At 32.7% G+C, this 21,748-nt stretch overlaps 1 protein-coding gene across 1 annotated transcript; it reads left to right on the top strand.

Annotated features, from left to right (window-relative positions):
- Positions 1 to 4,428: 4,428 nt before the first annotated feature.
- LOC132715821 (uncharacterized) lies at positions 4,429 to 7,188 on the top strand. The gene is made up of 3 exons (XM_060698898.1): positions 4,429 to 4,534; positions 5,653 to 6,866; positions 7,053 to 7,188. Exon 2 carries the CDS (start codon positions 5,656 to 5,658, stop codon positions 6,859 to 6,861), a length of 1,206 nt encoding a protein of 401 aa, XP_060554881.1. The 5' UTR covers positions 4,429 to 4,534; positions 5,653 to 5,655; the 3' UTR covers positions 6,862 to 6,866; positions 7,053 to 7,188.
- The last annotated feature ends 14,560 nt before the right edge of the window (positions 7,189 to 21,748 follow it).

Below are 21,748 nucleotides of genomic sequence, written 5' to 3'. Positions count from 1 at the left end.
TTAGTTCAAAGTTCTAATGTGAATTTCCTGTCTATTTTCATATGTTGCTTTAAGTATATTAACTTATGATATATTTACTATATTTGGTAAAAAAACGATAAACAGAATCTCTAAAGAACGCTCAAAACGTCAAAATTGAAATGTTGCTCGGTTGGATTGAGCCTGTTCATAGACGGTACTGGAAATGCAAGTTACTGTCCACGCCACCTAGCACCGGCTTAACCAGAATATAACATTTAAACACGAAAATGGTGAAATTTTGAATTTAGATCATCTACGGCAGTTATCATGGAACCTTCAATTCGACACTAAGTTTTTCTGAACAAACTTTTCAGATTTTTTCTTCACTTCATCAAAGGACGAAATTGTAAAGAAGTAAGTAAAGTAATACAACGCCTTTTATAAGGTTACATGTACATTTATGTTTTTGACATTGTAAACTATGTAAAAAAATTAAAATAATATATGAATAACATTGGTTTTATTACATTAGGATATAAATTTTAAAATGTTAATATACTATGTTATGTTTCATATTAAATATACATTTTTCCATTGCCCCGAAAGTTATGAATTTGCTTCATTAATGTATAGATTAGCTTCATTACAAGACTATAATAGCGTTATGCGCGTTTTCAGTTAAAACACGTATATTCAGAAGTCCTTAGATTTATGTACTGTAGTACATTTTCCGTTATATCACATTAATATAAGAGATATATGATGAATGAAAATAATGACTTATTCGAAACGTAAAACAAAGCCAACATACTATCTTAAAAACAACAAACAGGAGCTGGAAATAAATCACCATTTTTGTTAGTTTATACAAATTTATTTTGGTTCGATTGTGTTGGAAGCTCTAAGCTTATTGAAACACTATCGAATCCGTTCCTGGAACCAACCAACCATTTTTGTCCATTTGTAGGTCATAGAAAAAAACGAGATACAAATGGTTATATTGGCAGTTGTAAAACGCTCTTCAAATATCCTGTGACGAGATATCGTGCTCGTATTGCTATAAATGTCATAGTTATAAAGTTGACTTGACATGGATTGCAGATGATCAAATACATAGTTAGAGATATCACTGCCAAATAAAAATGTTATAGATTTTTTTCTTTTAAACTATTCATAGACAGCATATTACAACTCCCTCCTGCCGGTTTAAGTATAATTCAATAATATAAATTAAATAAATTGAGTTGATAATGAACTTCGGATTAGTACATATCGACGGTTGCTGGGAACACTGTAGTAACTTCATTGTTTTGTGTTTTTAAAGTGTTCAGGAGGTGCAAAACATGCCAATTTAAGAAATAACAAAGTTTTCATCCAAAAATTGATTTGGTATTTTTGTTCAAATGGAGTGGCACACAAACGAATCTTTTCTTTTATGTCTAGAGTAATTTCATTTTATATACTTGTACAACTTTTTCTTACAAAAGTTTAAATGTATCTTATTTTCTTGTTTTCGCATCTAAGTGATTTCCGCATAAGTGTACGAATTTTTGCAGGCTGATATAAAGATTTGATGTTTACTGACTCCAGTAAAATACGGTAAGTTATAACTAGGCGTTCCTATGGATCTCAGTAACTTCAATTTGCATAGTAGATAAACATTAAGAATGGTATTTTTTGAATATTATTTTGAATTCACCGTTTTAATTTATGTTTATATACTCGTAGGATGATAAGAGTTAGTATAGTTAGTTAACACAAGTCTAGTAAGGCAATACAATTAACTGTACAGTCATCAATATTAATTGTTACTCTTTTAAAAAAAAAGATCCAAGATATACACTTGCGTATCTCCAATATAAAGCCAGATACGCTGTGTATAATAGAAACAGAATGGCTTAAACTGGTGATAAGCTGACCAGTATATAGGATGATAGGTTAAAACACCAAGGAGTGGGGCCTTGTGAGCCATTTTATTATCTATAATTATGAGCCAAAAACAGCCCTATCAGAAATCAGACAGTAATGCGATTTGCACCAAACTTACCCTCAAAGGTATAAGCGAGAGGTATATGAAGCCTCAATTTGATTAAATTATATTAAAAAGTAACATTGATTCATAACATGATAAATAATACATTTGTATGGGACCAAAAGACATTCAATTTAGTTTTGAAAAAAATAATGTTAAAACCGCTTGATCAAAGCTATAAAAGTTTAAATAAATGTTTTATTTCACCCATCTTTGAAAACGCATAATAATGTTTTGTTTAGATAGTGAAATATAGAAAATATCTCAATTTAGTCTTTTTTTTCACCAAAAGCGTCTCAAAGTGTTTCATTACTTACATGACTTATATTAAGGCTGTCTTGAACATTTTGAGATACCAGTTACATCTCTTGGTTTTGATCTCACATGATTCTATTAAAAGTACCCAATTATTCAGCCTGCCAATGAAATAAAATATAGACATAATTTCAAAGGTTGTTTTTTTCCGCTCATATAGGACTTTTTTTACTATACATATAACAAAACGAGAAATAACGATCATTGAGCGTGATGACGAAGCAACTATTGCTGTCAATGTTTTGCGGTCACTGCATGTCCACTGATTGACAGCTGCGTGATGAACGCAAGATTGATAACCTTTGCTTCCCAGTTAACCTTATTTAATTTTTCAGATGGTGAGTTTGGTAATAAATCACAATCATATTGTTCTACTAATCTACTATTTCTGATGTATTAATACATTTCTGTTATATGAAGGATTATGTGACATCGGGACAAAAACACAGACGGTACTTTTGATATGCGTCTTATTGCGAGATTTTTTAACAATAAAAAACGCGTATCATAAGATAAATACATTTGGTAATAAAAGAGGCCACCCGCAAAATGAAACAAACACCTTTTAACGCCCATTAACAAGGTAACAACTGCTAAACACATAAAACTAATATAAAATTCAATAATATTCGCTTGTAATTTGTGCTTTTTACGACATACTTCAAAATATTGTCCTTCAACATTATTTGACAATTGTAATGTCTCTATTTGGTAACTATTGTTGTTGCACTATTTACCTAAGTTTATAGCCGTTTGAGATGATGTAGTAGTTTTAAGTAGCAATAAGACATTTTCAGTACATGTATTGATAATGAATTATGCACACTGCACTGTTTGCCTAACTGATCTTTAACAAAGCTCTATTAGCTTTACTGGGGTATAATACACGAACATATTAGTGACACCATATTTACTGTTCTATTGTTGATTAATACTATGCCATTTTGATAAATTTAGTGATTATAATACTCTGTTGCTTCATTTAACCTCTTACATGTTCTCAGAAAACGTTTATAAAATATTTTCTGAATATGTCTGGTATGTATTTTGCAACTTAGTCGAAAATAAACTGATGAAAAGTATGCAAAAAGTAAAAACAAAAGAAATGCAAAAGCGTGATCGTTTGAACACAAAGGAGTAAAGACATGTACATTTCATAAATATATAGCAACAATCTGTTTAAAAAAACGCAGTTATAACTTTATCCACTCTTTGTGTAATCGTTAAAATATTTTTGTTCATAACAAAAGACTAAAGTTTTTCCCGAACATCTTAACATTTTTTAATGTAAATTCAAGTCAATATAGATATGCACATTGTTTTTTATTGTATTTATACTAAAATATTGATGATAGTGTATAGTATAATAATAACTTCATGTGAACTATTATTAATGTATATACATGTATAAATTATTTATATCCGTTATATGTTATCTGCCGTACACATGTCACTATGATAAAATAATTATTAATTATTTACTTAACAAAAGATATAAACAATTTTAGCAACTGCTTGAAGCTGTCTTATTTTATTTGTTAGGTGTTGAGACATGCTATTTCAATAAGTAATTATAAAATAATTCTTTATAATGAAACATTAACTTTTCAATTGGTCCGAGTGCTTGTAGTGTCACAGACAGATTACGACTTAAGAACTTACATTTTTAAAAATTTGATTTAGATAGGAAGAGTAATACATCACACAAGCATCAATTCTAGATAAATTTTATACATATCACTTCTCTGATTTCTTCACACATTTACCAAATTAAAACACCTTATAAGTCTCATCTTTACTGTTGAATTTATAACTTGAAAGGAATGTATACATCTCTTTTTGCTTGTTATTTGTGCAATATCATCATTTCATTATTGGCACACACTTACGGTGATGGCCATATCTCGTAGTAAAGATTTATAATAGTACTATAGTTTTCATTAATGTATGTACATGTACAGTTATATATAAATAAATACAATTAAACTCATGGACGTAAATGACATTAATGATATATTTTGTTTATAAGTGTAATAAATATAACAATTGAACAATAGTTTTCCCGCCTAGCAATCATTTCGATGTCATAAAATGACCATATACCTGTCCAAGTATATAGAAGTCACCTCATGGTCACTGGCCGAAGCCCTATGATCTGACCATATAAAAGCTGCCAACTTCCTCCCAACTGCAAGTTGAGCGTTTAGGACTTCCCGCCGCATAAAGGTAAGAGTGCTTTTTCCCTTTAATATATATATTTTTTCTTTTTTTTCTTTGGATTCTTTTTTTTTTCTCTTCTTTTTGTCCAAACTTTTTTTAAAAATTTTACATCATGAATTTACACATGTCAAAAATGTAAGTATACTATGAGACTTTACATTAAAAATTAAAAATAAAAATATTCACAACTTGTATATTTACTTTAGGATCTTTAGAATTATAACATAAATATTTATTTGAAACAGCGTATATATATGAATAACTTGAAATACTTTTTAAATGTTAAAATTGATTATAACGGTTAGTTTACCAATCTGACTAAGATATAATTTTTACACTTACACAATTGCTACATTCTTGAAGAGCTGATGCTCCGGTACACCAAACTCTTAAATTCATAAAATGTTGTTGTTTCTTCTTAAAAGTATGGACATTTTAGTAATTTCGGAAAAGAAATGAAAAAAAGTTTTCCCCTATCCTGCTGGCAGCTTCAAAATCTACTCATGTGACCAATGCAAAGCTGCCGGCACATACGCGCCATTTGGTCTTCGTCTGCACTGCTATTATTATTCAAATAGTATTACATAAGCTGAAGAATGATTTTGTCCTAAATGAAACGCAGACAAGTCCATTTAAGATATTTAGCGGGAAAGAAATAAACAAATTCTTGAACAGTCAAATAGGCTTGAAATGAACTTGGGTTTTCTGATCTTTTTAAAGTACAAGTATTAAATATATGACACAAATACTAGAAACATTTCTGTTTATCCATGTTTCCTGATCCCTTAACACATACCTTTAATGAGGTACCGACTTTAAGCTAATTTAACCAAAGCTGTTTTGGCGTTTATTTGTATAGCAAACATTTGCAACCATACAACCTGTCAGAAGTCTATTATCAATTTTGAAATACTGCTTTCTTTAAATAAAATTAAAATACTGTGTCTATGTATAGATGATATAAATATAATGTATAGATGGAATGAACACAACTTTTGTTAATAAAAACCAGCATTTCAAACGCGAATTTTACACTGGCAAATTCATGTATAATCATTTTTACTTGATTTCCAAATCTAATTATCTATGACAATAACATTTTTTACATTTTGTGATATTTTAAGACGATGATGAAGATCCTAGTCCTCTTAGCAGTTAGCTTTGCCGCTACTGAAGCGTACTACAAAAAGTCATATGGTAAAGGTGGTAATATAGGCGGTTTCGTCGGAGGTTTTGGAGGTAGAGCAGGTGGATATGGTTATGGCAAAGGTGGTAAAGGTGGTTACTGGGGAGGAAATTTTGGCGGAGGGTATGGTGGCTACGGTGGCTATGGCGGATGGGGTGGAAATGTTGGTGGTTATGGTGGATACGGAAAGGGAGGAAACATGTGGGGAGGAAACTATGGTGGATATGGTAAATATGGTGGCAACGTAGGCGGTTACGGAAAAGGCGGACGGGGTGGTTACATGGGCGGATATGGCGGATATGGCAACGGTAGATGGGGCGGTAACGTAGGTGGATATGGTAAATATGGTGGCAACGTAGGCGGTTACGGAAAAGGCGGATGGGGTGGTTACATGGGCGGATATGGCGGATATGGCAACGGTGGATGGGGCGGTAACGTAGGTGGATATGGTAAAGGCAGATGGGGAGGCAATATGGGCGGCTATGGCAAAGGCAAAGGCGGATATGGAGGTATGATTGGTGGATATGGTAAATATGGTGGCAACGTAGGCGGTTACGGAAAAGGCGGACGGGGTGGTTACATGGGCGGATATGGCGGATATGGCAACGGTAGATGGGGCGGTAACGTAGGTGGATATGGTAAATATGGTGGCAACGTAGGCGGTTACGGAAAAAGCGGATGGGGTGGTTACATGGGCGGATATGGCGGATATGGCAACGGTGGATGGGGCGGTAACGTAGGTGGATATGTTAAAGGCAGAGGGGGAGGCAATATGGGCGGCTATGGCAAAGGCAAAGGCGGATATGGAGGTATGATTGGTGGATATGGTAAATATGGTGGCAACGTAGGCGGTTACGGAAAAGGCGGACGGGGTGGTTACATGGGCGGATATGGCGGATATGGCAACGGTAGATGGGGCGGTAACGTAGGTGGATATGGTAAATATGGTGGCAACGTAGGCGGTTACGGAAAAAGCGGATGGGGTGGTTACATGGGCGGATATGGCGGATATGGCAACGGTGGATGGGGAGGCAACTACGGTGGATATGGCAAAGGCAGATGGGGAGGAAATATGGGAGGATACGGCAAAGGCGGATGGGGTGGAAATATGGGAGGATGGGGAAAGGGAAGAAAAGGAGGCTATTGAGCATGGTTAGTTTTTTTCCTTATAACAGTTTGGAGGTTTCTAAAACTGAAGTAGATTTACTTGACAAATATTTGAAGATTATTTAGTAAATAGTACATATAAATTGAAATAAATTGAAATAAAAATACTATAATTGTAACTATTTCTTATCACATTTAAAGTAATGTCATATTTTTTTTCTTTTATTTCAGAACTATTGTGGATAAAGAATCGTTTAACGACCCAGAATGGACACTGGACCACGAATACAATTGTTGTTATCTTTCTAGTTATTTATATTAATTGTGATAATACACTTTGCCATTGAACAGTATGATTTGTTATATTTTTTTTCTTTTATGGCTCCTTAAAGTAGGTGTTAAAACTACTGTGGACACGTTTGTAATTCAACCTTACATCTAATAACATAACACAAGCTTTTCTATCTCAGTATTAAAAATTCTTTAAATCAAACAAAAAAATTTTTCAAATACAATTCTAGATTTTCCTTCTAAACCGTTCATGCTCAAGTAAACAACTGTTTCTCCCTGGCGGGATTTGAACTCATGCGACTAGCAATCCGTAGATACCAGTCCGATGCGTTAAACAATCGACCATGCTGACAAATGGTAAATATTCTATATTTTACATACTACTACTTACCTGAAATGATTGACAGTATTGTATTAACTCCAAATATCAAAAATACACCCTAAGGACACGGTTAAGATAGTGCCTGATTGTTTTCTACATGTTAATTTAAGCTTGATTTTGAAACAAATGATAGCAACTTATATTAATCACTTTCCTGTAAGCTTACTGGGTGTATCAAGTACTGGTCGGGATCTGGGTAGGATTCGAACACATATTCTTTTGGTTGAGCGACATACACAGTAATCAATTGGCCACTGCTTCTCCTACTGAAATCATAAACGAACATATCATTTTCATACAACATTATTATTTGTAAAGTTTTCAAATCAATTTATACAAAGTTTGCTATTTTTGACATACGAGGAGCAGAACATGATATTATTACAGTATCATATAACATGAATAACTTACATATCCGGTTAATATTCAATAGTCAAGTTCAGTAACTACTGGAGTTCCTCAGGGCTCAGTGCTAGGTCCTATACTGTTTTTAATCTATATCAATGATCTGCCTTTGTCTATGGAAAAAACAGAAACTGATATTTTTGCTGATGACACCACCCTTTCAACCTCTGATGTATCCCTAAACAGAGTAGTTGAATCTCTTACTCATGATCTTTTAAATGCCAACAAATGGTGTGATTTGAATCGCATGTCTATCAATGTTAACAAAACTAAGGTCATGTATATTTCCTCAAAACACAAGCAAAATTATATTCATGGAAGTAATCCTTGTATTTTATATAAAACTGAGCAAATTTTTTGTAGCTCTGAAGAAAAATTATTGGGTATTACAATTAATAACACCTTGTCTTGGCAAAGCCATATTGATAATGTTCTTAAAAAGTGTAACTCATTGTTACATTTATTATCACGTATAAAATTATTCATATCTATCCTGTACGTAAAATGTTTTACAATGCATATATTTTACCACATCTTGATTATTGTTGCATAATTTACGGTAAATGTACGTCTTTTCTAGAAGATAAACTCATTAAGTTCCAAAAGAGAGCTGCAAGACTAATTCTAGACAAAGATTATGACACTCCTGTCCATCTGCTGAACTTTTTTCTGAACTCCGCTGGATGACCTTTTCACAGAGGGTTGTTTTTCAAAAAGCTATTATGATGTTTAAAATAATGAATAATCAGGCGCCTTCCTATTTATTGAATAATTTCATTTTATCGTCAGATGTTCATACTCGCATTTTGCGTTCATCATCTGATTTTCAACTTTATACCCCTAGACCAAATACTGAACAATTTCGTAAGTCTTTTGTTTATTCTGGATCTTGTATTTGGAACGGCCTTCCTTATTATATTAAGTATGCTACATCTGTAAACCATTTTAAAACGTTATACTTGAGGTTTTATCACACATTGATGTATACAAATTGATAATCTCCTGTATGTTTTTAAATTTATGTATTTTAATAGTTTGAATATGTTAAATTTATATTGTTCCTTGTTGAGGGCTTCATGGAAGATTGATATGTTGTTCAAATGAGTTCTCTCGTTAAATAAAGTCTTTATTATTATTATTATTATTATTATTATTATTATTATTATTATTATTATTATTATTAAGGAAATTAAATTAACTTACGTTTCATAACCTTTCTAACAGGTTAGAAAAAGCAATAATGACGTTTGCTTACGTGTTATTTATGATTCATTCATGAGTCAAATATTTAGTGTTAAAATATACCTAACAAATGATATAATAATTAAAGATCCTAAAGAATGGTATCATAACCTAAAAGCCTCGAAAATAGTACCAAAGCCGCAATAAATGAGCCACAGTCAAATAACTTTAGAAATGATACCGTGCACAACCAAATAAGAAAAGAAGTGATATAATATGCAATTAACCTGTAAAAAGTGATACCACAATCACATAACTAATAAGTATCACAACCAAAGAATATAGGAAATACTGAAACAACCATAACAAATTTTTAAAGAAAAAATGGAGGTAAATGGTAAAATAACCAAAGATTGTAAGAATAGAAATAGTATAATAACAAACTAATGGTATCACAATCAAATTACTAATAAGTATCACAACCAAAGAACCTATGAAATATTACAAGAACCATAAACAAAAGAAAGAAATGGGGAAAAAGTGGTAAAATAACTAAATATCCTAAAGATGATATCACAACCAAATAACTAACGAAATGGTATTATAACAAGTTAACTTACGGCATTGTCAAAATGACACCAGAAATGGTATCACTGTCCAAAAACCTATTCAACTCAAATAGCTTATTCTCGTCTCATCATATGTACATCAAATACATCACAATCAACTCAAAAACTCAACTCAAATAATTTTATTGGCATAAAACAAATAGCAAGTTTATAGCCATACAAAATATAACCAGTTCAGTGACAATAGAAAGACATGCATGTTATATCATTTACAGAAGAGTACTGTAAAGACAAATACATAATATTTTTTCTAAACATTTTACGAAGTACGATTTTATGTGATAACATAAACAAATACAATACTATACGGCGACACTGTGTTAAATTTAAACTATACAGTATAATGATGTGTATTGATGTATATCTCTGTTTACCTATAAAAAAAGCATTTCATATACATAAAGTTATGATTGATGATAGGAGACACGTAATTTTGTTGCAAAATATATAAATTTCGATAAACTTATAATAGTTGCGTTTGATGTAGAAGACATAAGATTTTTAAATTTCGTTAACGTAGGCCAGTGACAATAATAGTTCTTCAAATATTTACGCCTTAGTTCTCTATATTTGGGGCAAACTAACAGAAAATGGTATTCATTCTCTAATATATTCATGTTGCATGATAAACATACCCTTTGATCTCGCGGCACATTGTTATATCTTCCGATTTCTATATTAAGTCTATGAGAAGAGGTTCTGAAGCGGGCTAAAGCGTTCTTAAACCTTTGGTCAGTTATAACTTCCAAATACCGTTCTCTTTCGAAAGCGTGTTTAAATAAACTATATGTTTCTAAACGTCTAGAATTAACCACCTCTGAATACCATCTTTGGAGAAAATTATCAATTATTCGTTGTTTAATCTCCAAAAAGGGTATTTGTGTGTACATATCGGATTGTTGCAACCACACATAGAGAAACCCGTGTTCTTGCAAAATACTCTTTATTTGAAACGCCCAGTTACCGTCGTTAACATTACCTAGCTCGCAATCAGTTTTCAACATAATGTAAACCTTTTTCTGAAGTGACGACTCATCTTGATTTAATATTTTCACGCAGTATTTAATCATATTAATCTTACGAATTACGGACATAGGTATTCTAGCTAATTCTCCATAGAGTGCATTTAAGTTTGTAGATTTTTTTTACACTTAACATACGGCGCAGGAATTTCGTGTGAACATGCTCAATATCGTTAGCAGGGTGCATACCCCATATTTCCGATCCAAAATTTAAGATGGGCGATACCAATGAATCAAATAGCTTACATTTCTGATATATTGGCAGTTCTACGTTATTTAATATTGTAAAAAAGATTGTGTAGCGCATAGCCAGCATGCTGCGCAATATTTTTCTGTGATCGATACCAATTTCCATTTTTAAAAAAAGTTAAGCCAAGATATTTAAAAGAATTAACTATTTCTATAACTTCATTATTTACATAAAAATTATAAGTAGTATGTCTCCCCTTTTCAAATATCATAGCCTTTGTTTTAGATGTGTTTATTTTTAACCCCCACGTTGCGCAATAATTTTCTATATCGTTTAAAATGGATTGAATTGTTTCCGGCGACGTCGCAAAAATGGCCTGGTCATCAGCATACAGTAGTATAAATAATTTAAGTTCATTTACAGTAAAAATTCCTTCAAGATTTGCATTTATATTTTCGACTACATCGTTTACGAAGAGCATGAACAAAAGAGGCGAACTCGGGTCACCTTGTTTCAGACCTATGTTCGAGTCGAAAAAGCCCGAAAGTTGAAAGTTATACCTTACACATGATCTCACTACGGTGTACATCGCTTTAATTGCTTTAACCATTTTACAACTAACATTTTCAGCCAAAAGTTTGTGCATTAGATAGGACCTATCAATTTTATCGAAAGCCTTCTCATAATCGATAAATATAGTGTACAATTTTTGACCAGCGTTAAGCGTCTTTGATATGACAGATTGAAGAATAAACATACAATCAGTTATAGATTTCTGTTTTTGAAACCCAAATTGATTTGGTACTAATTTATCATACTTTTTGCTCCAGTCTGTTATACGATTAAGTAATAACTGTGAATAGATTTTAGCTACAATATTTATCAAATTTATAGCACGATAATTTGATGCATCGTTAGCATCACCTTTTTTAAAAATGGGTGTTATTATTCCATCACCCCAAGATGTAGGGTACTCACCACTACTATAAATTCTGTTGTAAAGTGCAAGTAAAAACGGTGAAATATATTCATATGACGCCTTAAAAACCTCACCGGGCAAGTTATCAATTCCCGGGGTTTTATTATTATTTTGAGAGAAAACAGCTGACCGAATTTCACTTTCGGAAAAGTCCTTGTCCAAATCATGACATAATATATTTTGCGAGAAATCTGGTTGATCGTTATTATTTAAATGACTTTCACCAAACAGAGTCTTGAAATGATCATACAGATTGTCTGTAGTTAATGTGTCCGCCTGTGGAGATATTTTCTTTACACTCTTTTTTATCTTTTTCCAGAATTTTCTAGGTTCCTTTTTTGCTAAATCGTTAATTTTTTTACCTTCCCTTACCCTGAAATTATATTTAGCCCTTCTCTTAATTTTATTATATCGTGTCCTACAACGCACGAAATTGCACCGAGATTCATTATCTCTACTTCTATTGAATAAATTTCGCGCTGTTTTAAATTCCCTTTTTGAATTATAACAACTTTGATCAAACCATTTTTTATTTTCTTTATAATTATGGTTTGGCGTTTTGTTTACAACGACCCTTCCAAAGATATCGAAAGTAGTTCTATACATTATATCGGTAAACTCGTCAACTACACGCTGGACTGACTCGCTCGACGCCTGATTGGCTAACCGATTTAAGTCGTCATGAATATTAATGAGCCGTGCGCGAAACTCGTCCAGTTTACTGTCGTCCCAGACTATTTTCGTGTAACTATCATCGTATTCTTGCGCAGTGGGCGTCTGCCTACAATCATATGATTTCCTATACAGGCTAAACAAAAGCGGATTATGATCGGAATGTTCATTTTGTTCTAAAATCTCAAAATTCGACAAAGTATCGAAGTCATTGAAATTAAGTAATAAATAATCAACAGTACTTTGACCATTTTTTGAACAAAAGGTATATTCGCCTTTTCCATAATCATTTAACAAACGACCATTTGCAAGAAGTAGTCCTGTAATTTGACATATATCTAATAATCGCCTACCGTTGAAATCGAGCACGTGATCTTTGTTTACACGCGGTGGTATGTCACATGTATTTACCATAGACAAATCATTATCAATATATCTATCAAAGGAAAAATAGTCTAAATAATCGGACGTTCGACTATTTAAGTCTCCAGTAACATATATTTTTCCTAAATTGTTATACTTAATAATATCTAACTCTAATTGATCAAAAATATCAAAATCTACAGAAGGCAATACTTTAGAATAAACAGGTGGTATATATACATGACAGAGATATACATCTTCATTAAAGGGAAATAACTGTTCTGATACCTTAATCCATAATATTCCATATTGATTTTTATCAACAATCTTAATATATTGTTTAAGATAAGTCTTATAATAAAAACTAATACCTCCACTATAGCGTCCTTTTTTTGTATTCACTGATTTATTTCCAAATAAATGTTCACAACTATAATTATTTATTTCCAAGTTAATATTTTCATTTTTTGATAACCACGTTTCATTTAAAAACACTAGATCATATATTTGAATGAACTCTAAAAAGTCCGAATCACATAATTTCCTTCTTAAACCGTTTATGTTCCAACACAAGATATTCAAAGAAGACTCTTCTCGACTTCCCTATTCCATCGGAATGTCTGGTATGTACTCTTCTCCCTCAATGAAAAGTTTTTTCCCAATGAATTTTACGTTTTTGTGTTCATCCCTGGCGCGTTTCATGACTGGATACAGTGGCTTTCGTGCCTCCCTGACACTTCTAGGTAGTTGGGCCCCGACGCCCCTTTTTGCTGATTTCATAGCGTCGGCGATATCCCGTTCAAAGGACGATTTCCGGACAGCTTCACGTTCCTCTAAGTAATGAAATCTGACCACCACGGGTCTGGGTTTCGAACCTTTTTTCTCCCCAATTCTATGTGCGTTGTCGAACACAAATTCATTAGCGGATGAGATTTTCAATATATTTTTGCAGAAGTCTTTTGCTAGCTGCTTACAGTTTTCATCGGTGCCCTCCTCTGGTATTCCGTAGAATAATAAATTGTTACGCATTGATCGCGATTCTAAGTCCACTAACTGTTCGTCTAATTTCTCCGTTTTATCAAATAACTTATCCGAGTTTTTTTCTAAACCTTGAACAGATTTGTGCATTTTTTTCAAATCTTCTTTTGTTTTTTTCACATCTAATTTCGACTTATCCAATTCTGACGACATAAAATCACACGATTTCTCGTTTTCCTCTAGTCGGGAATCCATGGATTTCATCTTTTTTTCAACTTCTGACAATTTTTGATTAATAGAAGTTACCTGTTTTTCAATGTTTTTTATGGATTCCAACTGGAGTTTAATCTGTTTAACCTCGTCCATTAATTCCACTGCCCATGGTGGGGCCGCCGACGGAAACCCAAAACTAGGACCAAAAGTCTGTTGCGTGGGCGAACCTTGCAATTGTTGTATAAAACCACCTGGTTGCCCATATTGTCCAGGAAACGCCATATCTGAGTATAAATAATTACACTGTCCACTATTTGTTAGCACAATACCTGATGTGTAATCCGTTTTATATTTTTTTGATAAATCAGTCACATGGCTATCTCCACCCAAGCGTTGAGTGAGTAATGGCGCGTCAGTTTTTTCCAATGGCGAAGTCGCCTGCCTTTTATTTTTCTTCTTTTTCTTAGTTTCTGCCTTTGAATATGGCGGATTTTTCTGCGCAGACATTAGTATTCCAGTTTATACACGTTTTAAAACACTTCATATCTACTAATTCCTCTTGTAAACACTAAAATTTTAACATTTTATACGGAGCTCGAAAAACAGCATGTCTTCACTGAACTTGACCTTGACAACAATCAAAATGAATAAAACTACAAATTTTACATATGTAAATACATATATTCAATACGCGTCTTGCTTTAAATGTATTGCTGTATTATAAATGCTGTGGTTCTATCATTTTTCAAAGCTTACTTGCAATAAACTAGAAAACGTCTATGTTTTAAAATATTAAAGCAGGCTTTGGCAGTAAACTTAGTCATACATGGATTAACTAAAACGGTATGCATTTTGCCAACTTTAAATAAGTTGTCAAAATTATTATCAATTGTTCTTTCTTCGTTGAACTGTATTTTGAGTGGACATGTAACGTAACATGTATCTCATCTTTATGAAATAATTTCACAACCAACTGAAGGACATGAGTGTGATCAGTCATCCATATATAACATATTTGATGAACAATTCAATACAAACATTTATTGAAATGTAGATCAGCATCAACCATTTTTTGTAGCATTTCAATGAATGTAATGATTTGATTGGTACAAAGTAATGAAATGTTCTTTGCTCCTCCCCTTTTTACAATCACAGTAGAATATTTACGAATATAAACATTTATTTATTCGTATAATAAAATAAAGTTTTACGACATCTTATCGTCGTGTTTTGAAGTGTGCCGCACGCGTGTCTTATTGTGTTAATAAAGAAAACATCAAAGTGTATTAATAGTCAATATCACAACGAAATTATATGTATTTACACGTTATGAATAAGAAACACTATTACCTGTAATAAAATGTTTATGTAGATTACTTTATTATTTAATCAGTAGGCAAATCATTTCGTTTTCATGACCATAACTTTACTGTTTATTCTTCTTTAATGACATTGTATTTAAATTAGAAAAAATACATATTGCAAGTAATAATTTTTATGATTTCGATATTACATTTATTAAAGAGATTAATGTTGTTTTAGAACCTTCTATAGTATTTTAGGCTCTACAGGAATGTGGTCTTAAAATATCAGTGACTCATACGTATAGGTACTTCAAAGAAATATTTTTGACAAAGTATACAAGTACATTCCCACGATAATAATCAATATTCGTTAGAAATATGGAAATTAATGACAATAATAAAATTTTGAGCCGCGCCATGACAAACCCAACGTAATGGGTTTACGACCACCATGGATCCAGACCAGCCTGCACATCCGCGCAGTCTGATCAGGATCAATGCTGTTCGCTTACAAACCCTATTACAAGTAGAGAAACCGATAGCGAACAGCATGCATCCTGATCAGACTGTGCGGAGGCGCAGGCTGGTCTGGATCCATGCTGGTCGCAAACCCACTATGTTGGTTTTGTCATGACGCGGCTCATATAACAAGTAATATAGCAAATATTTCCCTAAATAATCATTAAACCTTATACCTTTATGAGTAAATTTCACATTTAGAATCATTCCGTTAAGACAATTAGTTTCGCAACAGATCAATGAAATACATTGAGTCAGACGCATTTTAGATTTCACAGCGTTTGAAAATATAGTATAATTCAAATGTAGTACATATGTATACAGATTAAATGTAAGAAATACATTTCATATGCCAATTATGACAAACTTGCGCCTGTAGTAAACAGACATTAAGTGTCGTATATTTATATACATGTATGTTTCATGGTTACACAGAATTTTGGTTTTTATCTAAAGACGGTGTTTAAGATTAAATAATCGAGAAAAGACGTAATTAAAGGCCTGACCAAAACGGCCCAATGATACAATTATTAAGGGTTATGTGACAGCCATTCAAAGTGTCCTTGAATTAATTCTCTAAACTCTTCACTTTCCTAGGATTCCGGGATCATTGATGATTCAAGTACATGTATCTATAATTCTTTGTACAACATGAACATGCTTAAAGCGGTTATTGCGGACAGTGTACTATGTTAAGTTACCAATTAAATGTACATTGTATCTTACGATCCAACATGAACCAAGTATACAGCATTCAGCAAGCATTGCTCCCTTTGGGACACCCATCCACTCAGAGTATTTTATTACTAATTTATAGATTTACCAATTTTTTTTCTGAAAAATACCGAAACCTCAAAGTTTCCTTTCTTCTCAAATGGCGACACTCTCGGGATATTAAGATTTATATCGGTAAATCAATATTTTGTTGACAAAAATATTAAATTGAAAATTGTTGAAATGATTAATTATATTAATCTATTGATTGACACGAATTTATCGGTATGTTACTGGCTTGTTAGAACTGACACTTCGAGTCGGTTACAAATTCGTAACCAGAAATCATAAATAAAATTCAGTGTTAACGTAACATTGTGTGACGCACCGGTAAACATTATTTTAATCGATATGTCGGTATTCAGAGAAATTTGGTTCCCATGCAAATATCATCTGTTGCTGGCGTTCTTTTTTGCCCACCTGTTGATACCATCTTAACTTGTCAACAATATTTTAATAGCTTCACAAAAAATCCGAGTATTTGTTGCTGATTATAACGGTGCTAATCATGCCTTGGTTTAAACTGGAGCATAAAGTATCTATCGATCTGTCGTCTGATACACAGAAATTCCCCAGTACCGAGAAAAAATAATTGCATTTTCATATGACATTTTATGGTGTGCGAGTCGATACAAGTACTTACGATGCTTAATTCACTGATGCAAATCGAGCATTGAAATATTTATTTACTAAAAGAAACGATGCACGACCGTTTTCCAATCTTTCCGCATCATTGGTTATACTACGCAGAATTATTAACGTTGTGTTTCAAAATGAACGTGTCCTATAAAACTAAAACAAACATCGACTTTATTCCCCATTAATTACAACACTGATTCATATATTTTAATGTAAAATTTGTCATTTGAATCAGATATAATTATTGAGTAATGTACGTGAAAATAACAATATTGTTATACAAGGGCATTGTAGGAACATGACCGCATTTGAATACTTTAATGATATAATCAGCAGAGATAAGAGCAAGATGTGCTAGTCTTGTCAGAATAAAATGAGCCGGGTCACGACAAAACCAACATAATGGGTTTGCTACCGGCATGGATCCAGACCAGCCTGCGCATCCGCGCAGTCTGATCAGGATCCATGCTGTTCGCTATCAGTTTCACTACGTGTTATAGGGTTTGTAAGCGAACAGCATGGATCCTGATCAGACTGCGCGGATGCGCATGCTGGTCTGGATCCATGCTGGTCGCAAACCCATTATGTTGGTTTTGTCGTGACGCGGCTCAAATGAAGACAACTCTAACATTTTACATGCATTTACGCTTTGCCATGATACTTTTATATTAAAGAGTCAAAGCTTTCGAAGACTTAGTTCCAAACAATGCATCGTAAACAATCAATGACTATTATATTCCGTTTCTGTCAGGGATTAACAGTTATAAAAGTCAAGAGTATTGTGAAAAAATAAGCTGATGTGAGATTTGAAATTGAACGGTCTTGGCATATATACATCGGTCACCTGTTTCACTATCGTTCACTTTTATAACTTAGCTGCTAAGGGAGAGTAAGTCACAGAAAGTAGATGAATTGATGACCGAAAATCTTCTATATCAACTGAAGAAGGTAGAATATAGCGAAATATGTCATGAAAATTGTTTGGTTTTATGAACCATTTCATCATATACAATGTATGAAGTTAATTGTTTGTTGAATGCCTATCTCACCATGATCTAAAAATAAGATTACCGGTAAAAAGTAATGTTTCAATGTCTCCTCGCCTTCTGCTCCTTGGTGACAGCACCTGTAAGTGTACCGCTCAAGCTGGTGCTAGGGGACGTAAGGGATGTTGCACTTTATCACTATCCCTCATGTACTGACTCGATCAAACCGAGTCTGCAATTTTATTTACAGTAATTTCATGAATTATAAGTGGTACCGGTAAGTTGTTGCCTTTCAAATTTGTATACATTGGTAAGAAAATTGCATCATGCGATAAAAGTGACCGAGTGTCCAAGGTCGTTGACCTCTAACCACTTGCGCCACACTTCTGTAGGTTTGAATCCCGTTACAAACTTTGAATTATTTCATATGGTGAAGCTACCCAGCTTGCCGAAATATTGAATTTCTTCATTGGCGAATTGAAATTTTGTTGTAAACTTTTTGAACATGTAAAACAGCGATCTTTATAATGACAATAACTTGCTATAATAGCCCACTGATAGTCATCCTTACATGCATGTGTACATTTATCTATAAAGTATAAATAAACTTTCCAAATGAAAGTATGAGTAATGAGTGACTTGCAGTTTATATCTATATTTTAGTTTATATTTCTTTTTATATTTCTTTTGATTTTGCCAAAAAACGTTTAAATGTTTTATCTGATAAACACTGTATTTGTCAATATACATTTTCTCGGCAAAAAAGGGGGGATCTGATTTATTAGTTGTACTAAATATTATTATAACAACTGTTTCATTGATTTAATTGACTAGTACATAAACATGTATAATTAAGTGTGATTATTTTTTATTTACTTTTAATAAAAAATCCATATAAAGTTATGTTATAGACCTAAATACAATAATATTTTTAATGAAACGTTTATTTATAACTGTATAAGCCGCTTAATTAATAAACCATGACAAATAATAAAAAAGTTACAGGTTTTCATCACCAAGTGTGCTTTAACAGAAGTTTAACAAATGAGGTCCATTTCACCATTGCATAGGATTATTGATGAGATATATATAACAGGATTACAGTAATAGAAAATGTTCATTATTGTGTTACATGCGTAACATTTACATTTATCTTTAATTATGCATGAAATCTTTTTTCTTTAACAGTTGAGTGGCAATATTTAATTCCTAATTTGATATTAATATCTTGGTGTTAGGGATGAACTGTTAAACTGGTATTTAATGTTAATAGAATAACGCTTGTTAAATGATGCATTTTAGCTATGGTGTCAAACTTTACTTGAAATACATCAATTATCAAATGAACGGTTCTTACACCTTTAATGTTACATTTCATTAAATGTAAACTGTCATATTGAAAATGATATTTTCTCTCTCTTCAATCACTGTTTTATTACAAATATGACATAAACATGGAATTGAATCATATTGCTTTGCCACTTTAATAATTGCAATATCGTATAATTAAATAACGGTGTAGTTTTGAAGGTTTCTCCGGTAACCGTCCAATATTCAAATGAGCTGTAGCTCCATCACCTGCCTGTCTCACTAATGTAGTGCTAGCTACGTCTCCCTATACAATTTAGTAATCTTTTACTAAGACGTTGCATTTTATCTGTATGTACCCTATTACATTTAATTGAGTCCAGACATAATCTAGATTTAATTACCGTAAATGTGCAAACATGTGCAGTGAGCCAGGAAAACATGTGCAGGTGACATACGAGTTGTCATAGAAACTCATTTTGACTCTGAAATCTTAACAGAATATAGTTTTTTGAACGCTACACATTCCTACTGTTTGACATCTATACTGGTAAACGGTATAACACAAAGCCAATTTAAAGTTTATAAAAAATGCAATAGCATGATTACCTTGAAATGCCTTTTGAAAGGTTTGTTAAAAGCTTTAAAAAGGTTTTCAATGTGATCCTGAGATAATTCTATATATTTTATTTTGTCTTTGTCGGAGACCAATCTTGAAATAATAGAACATTACATTACTGTTTTGTGTAATTCAACATTCAAAACAAGCCACATGAAATATTGTTGATGTCAGTTTTGTGCAAAGCATGCCTTTTTCATTCTAATGAATACGTACGTAATCAATCTACTTTAAGAGGAAATTCTATATAAAAAAAACAACAACAACAACAAAACAAACAAAATTGCTAGATATAGCTATACAGTTATTCTGTATATCAATATGTAATGTACATAATATGAGCCGCGTCACGACAAAACCAACAAAGTGCGTTTGCGACCAGCATGGATCCAGACCAGCCTGCGCATCCGCGCAGTCTGATCAGGATCCACACTGTTCGTACAAGTAGATAAACTGATAGCGAACAGCATGGATCCTGATCAGACTGCGCGGATGCGCAGGCTGGTCTGGATCCATGCTGGTCGCAAACGCACTATGCTGGTTTTGTTGTGACGCGGCTCATATTATGTGTCTGATAGAAAAACTTCTACCTACAGACACAACGGTCAGAAGTTGCCAACAAATGATTTCCAGGGCGGCACGGTCAACGTATTGTAATATTAGAGTGTTACACACATGCATAATAACCACACTGCAACATAACCGCAGTATAAATAAATAAATAAATAAATAAATAAATCTTAATAAATCTTAATAAATAAATAAATAAACATATAAATGAAAATTTCAAGCTGAAATATCGCATGGCTTGTAAAGAGAATGTAATTGGTAAATGCACAGGTGTGTCACAATTCCCTACACATGCATTATTGAGCTATTGTTTATTGCGTTACTTTTTACATTAATTTCATTTTTAAACAGCTGTATTAGATATTGTAATTAGTTAAACAGAGCTCTGTTTTGTTAAAAAAAAAAGAATGAAAAAAGAAATTAAAAAGATAATTTTTTTTATAAAGGTGTAAATTGCATCGCCAACTTGCATAAATTCTCATTTGTTTGTTCTGCATTTTTATATCTAATTTTAGACACGACACTGTTTGAAACGTCCGGATTAATCAAATATTTATTCTATAATCCTGCTCTATTTGATTACAGAAAAATCTTTAAGTATTCATTCATTATTTGTCAAAAGTGCACATGGAATTTAGGTAGTTGTATTGCCTCATATATTTATTAGTGGCTGGTATTATTATTATTATTTGCTTCTCAAATCAAAATAAATCCTGTGTTTCCTTCCAAAAGTGGAAGTGGTAATCAATAACGCGCTGATCATTAAAAAGCCTCGTCTACCCAGATAAAAGACAGACAGTCAAACCTGCGAGCAAAGGTCGCCTAATGGTGGGACAGAATATGGTCTCTTTAAACAAGTGGTCTTTACTTAAGGGTTACTCTATTTTATCTAACAAATGGTT

This window comes from Ruditapes philippinarum, unplaced genomic scaffold (assembly GCF_026571515.1).
Source record: "Ruditapes philippinarum isolate M1 unplaced genomic scaffold, ASM2657151v2 ctg2059_1_1_1_1, whole genome shotgun sequence".
In the NCBI taxonomy this organism is placed as follows: Eukaryota; Metazoa; Mollusca; class Bivalvia; order Venerida; family Veneridae; genus Ruditapes; species Ruditapes philippinarum.
This window is presented reverse-complemented; position numbering and strand designations above follow the sequence as displayed.